A 5,112-nucleotide genomic window follows, 5' to 3' on the forward strand; every position below is an offset into this window, starting at 1 on the left:
TGAGCGAGATTGACTATTCCTACGATCCAATACTGACTTCCTGTCATTCATCCAAGAGCTTTTCTGCTTATACAGATTAAATAAAAAGTTAGTAGGCTTCTTATGTATGTGGTCCCTGGAAACACCATGATTGATTAGCCAATACCTCAGGTCCATTTGAGTCATGCCAAAATAGGTATTGTTTTGCCTTTGCTGCCCGTTATGGTAAATACGCTCACCTTGTCTTTGGTAATTCAGTACTGCCACCTGACCCCTACTCCAAGGTCCTGTTACACCTATTATATTTACATTTAATTTATGCAATTGAGCAGCAGCATCTCCAACTGTAAGATTCAGCATAAGGAAAAGAGCAAAACAAAGCTCTTCAAACATTCTGGTGTCTCAGTACCTTCCATCTTATAAAATCAGTAAAATGCATGTCCTCTGGGCCCTCCCATTGTGGAGGATTTGGTGTTGCACTGTGAATCCACTTGAGCAGACCAATTTGCATGAGCCTTACAATCCCTTCATCTGTAGGACCCCCAGACTGGGGTACCCTATGTTCTCAGGAGGTCACACCCCAATAACTCAATTCTGGTGTCTCAGTACCTTCCATCTTATAAAATCAGTAAAATGCATGTCCTCTGGGCCCTCCCATTGTGGAGGATTTGGTGTTGCACTGTGAATCCACTTGAGCAGACCAATTTGCATGAGCCTTACAATCCCTTCATCTGTAGGACCCCCAGACTGGGGTACCCTATGTTCTCAGGAGGTCACACCCCAATAACTCAGTCCTCAAACAGAAGATGCAATTGCAAGAGGATTTTATTACTACGTCTATATAGACGGCCTTCCACCTTGATCAAAAGGGGAAGTGCCGATTTAATTTAGAAGCTAGGTTATATAGACAGAAACCACAAACCACAAGCAGTAGGAGGGGCTGGTATCTAGGTCAGAGTAGGAGTACTCGGTTACATGGTTACAGCAGAAATGGGAGGGGGATTTTTCAGGTATTTTTCCAGCTTAAGGAAGCATAAAAGGTCATCTTTTCTTCTCTATAGTATAGTTAGAATTATTTTTCTTTTTGCTTCCTTGTACAGTTTCCCAGAGTATAGCCTGGGAAACTTAATTTCAGTTTACTTTAATCTGGGGGGCTTTGATTTAAAATTCTATCATTTCCCCCCTTTTTCTTGTGAGAAGATTTTAATCTTAAAATATACAGGTTTTCTGTTCTATTTAGAGCATGATATTGTTGAGTGAGTACCAAAGCCTGAGACACTGATAATCGGTTCCTAATGAATTGTAGCGATCTACTGAGTATACATGGTCCAAAAGTTAAAAGGAGGAGAATTATTAGGGGGCCTATTAGGGTGGACACTAAGGTAGTTAACCAGTAATAGTTCAAACCATCCTTGTTTGGATTCACGTTCTTTTTGTCTTTTGTCTAATCTCTGGCGGAGTTTAGTCATAGAATCTTTAATAACTCCAGAGTTATCAGCATAAAAGCAACATTCTTCTCCCAGGGCCACACAAAGTCCCCCCTCTTTAAGGAAAAGCAGATCCAGTCCTCTCCTGTTCTGCAACACTACTTCAGAGAGAGAGGTTAGAGATTTCTCTAGGAGGGTAATTGACTGTTCTAGTGCCTTAATGTCTTCATCTACAGCTTTTTGTAAGTCTGCATAATATTGAGGTCCTTGTAGTAAGGCTGCGGTTCCAGTTCCTATCCCCGCTGCCACTCCTGCTCCTAGAAGTATTGCTAGGGTTAGAGACACAGGCTCTCTTTTATATCTGCCTGGATGTTGCTTAAAAAACTGTTCTAAGGAATCTGCAGGGTGATAGAATACTCGGGGTAGAAGTTTAACCATAACACAATAGTCTTGAGAGGTATTAAGAACCATACTAGCTACACATAAAGCCCCCTGTGGAGGTAGGAGATAATAATTCCCCTCTCCTGGATGTACAGAAATAGTGGAGTTGCAAAGGTGGGCATGAGTTGGAGGTGGGTTTCCTAAACAGAGCCCAGATCCCGAGACTTCTGTGAGGGTTAGGGGATGGGGGGTCTCTCTATGACATTGGTCAGCTGAGGTGGTATTATTAAGTGTCCCTTGTGTAGCTATGCCTTCGTAATAAGGGGGTGCTGCTGCTAAACATAACCAACAAGATTCAGTCAGGTTGGGGTTTGTCTGTCTAATGGCCTCATACGCTCCTTGAATTAAATTGAACAGTCGATCCCCTGTGGGCGAAACTCTTCCACTCGTGGGGCTGGAAGTCTGTTTTGACAGGATATGGGTAGGGGAAGTGAGGTGCTGTGAGGTGTGATGCAGTGAAGTGAGGTGCTGTGAGGTGATTGAGGCTGGCAGAGGATTTGGGTAGCTGGGAATGGGATTTTGGATAGGTAAGACGGGGTTGGGGCCTATAGCTACTGGATGGGAGGAGATGTCTCTCTTAATAGTAAACAAGAGGCCAGGATCTGTCCCATCCTTATATATTCTAATTCCCCAGGAATGTCCCTTATCCCTATCTATAACATTCCTTCCTGCTGCTGTGAATTCTACCCAGAGGGAGTGGCACCATTTACCTTGACAGTCCTGATTAGGAACATTTGGAATCTTATGGGAATAATTTGCTTTTACAGTGATATAATCCCAGGATGAGGATGGGGACTACCCGGTTTCCCCATTGTTTCACATCCCCAGTTTTCACAATAAAAATAGTTTCTTCCTCCACATTGGGAATCGAGCCGCCTATCTCGATGGTTACCTGGGCAAATATAGAAGGTTAACAGGTGCAACCTGGTTCATTTTTGTTGTTCACGACACCCTCCCCATGCTAATTGGGGCCCTCCAAACACTTGCTGGTACCCCAGACTGGGGGAAGCTTCCGGGCTGGATATTTTATCAGGATTGGTGAAGTCTGGTATGTCCCAGGGCGCTGGTGCTCCTAAAGCTAATTTACATAAGTCTGGATACAGTATAGGCCACCAGGTACCCTTAGGTGCCATCTTATGGGTTTCAAACACTATAATACCCATTTGATTAATTACTTGCCAGGTGGTCAGCACAGGGAGATGGGGATTTCCATAACTGGGGACAAGCCTATAAACAAATAGAATTATTAGGAATTTCTGGAGAGTCTTATTTTTAGAGGGTTGGATGTTCTGTGTAGATGTCATTTTCCAGTGTCCTCCTGAGTCGGAGCTCTCTTGACGTGGGAAGTGTGAATCCAAGCTGAGATTCCGTCCACTTTGAGGGCCGTAGGAGTAGTCAGGAGAACTGTGTAGGGTCCTTTCTACCGTGGTTCAAGGGTTTTCACGTTGTGTCTTCTCACGTACACCTGATCTCCAATTTGATAGGAATGAGGCAGGAATGAGGCATTTGTGGACCACCATGCCAGTAAACTGCAGCCAAGGGCCTCCAAACCTGGTTCTGGATGATCTGGAGGGCTTGGAGCCTTGTTTTTAAGCTGGGGTTATCAAAAGAAGAGGGCAAGGGGGACAAGGTTACATCGAGTACAGGGGGTGGTCCTCCAAAAAGGATTTCATAGGGGTTAAGCCATGTATAGCAGGACTGTTTCCAGCCTGAAATAAGGCTAGAGGTAGGAGTTGTACCCAGTCTTTAGTGACAGTCTCTAGAGCTAATTTGGTTAAGGTCTCTTTAATGGTTCTGTTCATTCTTTCTACCTGACCTGAACTTTGGGGTCTGTAAGCACAGTGCAATTTCCAATTAATCCCCAATGCTTTGGCCATTCCCTGACTTACCTGGGAGACGAAGGCTGGACCATTATCGGATCCAATTACCTTGGGCAGTCCAAATCGAGGGAAGATTTCTTTAATCAGCTTCTTTACCACAGTCTGGGCTGTTTCCTTTCTGGTGGGGAAAGCTTCAACCCACCCTGAAAAAGTGTCTATAAACTCTAAAAGATATTTATAACCATATTTTCCTGGAAGTACTTCAGTGAAATCTACTTCCCAGTTAGTCCCTGGTCGTGTCCCTCTTTCTCTCTTGCCAGATAGGACCTTTGACCTAGTTGCATTTACCAGGGGACATGAGACACAATCTCCCACTACCTTTTGAACTAGTTGATTAAGGTCTGGGAAATAATAGATTTGTTCTTCTCTTTTTAGTAATGTCTTTAGTTTCTTGTGTCGTAAGTTTGTCCATTGGTGGAGTTGGGAGACTAACTCGAGGGCCACCTTTCAGGGCAGTATGATCCGATTCTGATATTCCCACATTTTAGATTCTGGGTCCAAAGTAGCATTGAGCCTCCGGACGAGTTCCAGATCCTGTTCAGTGTAGGTGAAAAGAGAATCCCCCCCCTTTGTTTGTGCTTTAATTTCAGCTTATAGGTCCGACTGGGTGTAGAAAATACAGGTACCTTCTGCTGCCTGGTGAGCAGCTTCATCTGCCATCCGATTGCCTCGAGCAATCGGCCCCTGGTCTCACTGACGTCCAGGGCAATGGATTATGCTGACCTTTTCAGGCAAGTACAAGGCTTGTAGAAGGGCCACTATTGTTTCTTTGTTTTTGATGTCCTTACCAGCTGAGGTGAGGAGTCCCCGCCTCCGATAAATTTCCCCATGTATATGGGCAGTGGCAAATGCATAGTGACTGTTGGTGTAAATGTTGACCTTTTTGCCCTTTGCTAATTTTAGGGCCTGAGTTAGAGCTTCTAATTCAGCTCTCTGGGCTGATGTTCCAGCCGGCAGGGCTTGGGCCCAGGTTATCTTTTCTCCATCGACCACCGCCGCTCCCGCCTTACGCTCACCATCTCGTAGAAAGCTGCTCCCATCCGTATACCAAGTGGCATCTGCATCTGTTAGGGGCTGGTCAGTGAGGTCTTCTCTGGTCCCATGTGTCTCCACAAGTATTTGCTGGCAGTCATGAGGAATCTCAGTGCCTTTCTCAGTGGCTGGTAGCAGCGTGGCAGGGTTTAGGGTGGCAGGGCTACCAAACTTGATCTTTTCTGGATTTAATAGTAATGCCTGATAATGGGTCACCCTGGCATTTGACAGCCATCTGTCAGGGGGCTGTCTAATGATGGATTCCACCGCATGTGGTGTTATAATAGTTAGGGGCTGGCCCATGGTGAGTTTCTCTGAGTCTTTTACCAGGGATGCTATTGCCGCCATGGTTC

The 5,112-nt window shown here is 45.1% G+C and overlaps 1 protein-coding gene across 1 annotated transcript in view; it reads right to left on the reverse strand.

The window, feature by feature from the left end:
* Window positions 1-3,065: 3,065 nt before the first annotated feature.
* The window catches only part of LOC108491556, a 6,277-nt gene continuing 4,230 nt past the window's right edge, over window positions 3,066-5,112 (reverse strand). The window contains 3 exon segments of the mRNA XM_017801986.2: window positions 3,066-3,342; window positions 3,345-3,526; window positions 3,529-5,110. Of these exon segments, the coding sequence (XP_017657475.2) occupies window positions 3,148-3,342; window positions 3,345-3,526; window positions 3,529-5,110 (1,959 nt within the window). The 3' untranslated portion in view covers window positions 3,066-3,147.

The sequence above is a fragment of the Nannospalax galili genome, unplaced genomic scaffold (assembly GCF_000622305.1).
Source record: "Nannospalax galili isolate Female #2095 unplaced genomic scaffold, S.galili_v1.0 scaffold3044, whole genome shotgun sequence".
NCBI lineage: Eukaryota > Metazoa > Chordata > Mammalia > Rodentia > Spalacidae > Nannospalax > Nannospalax galili.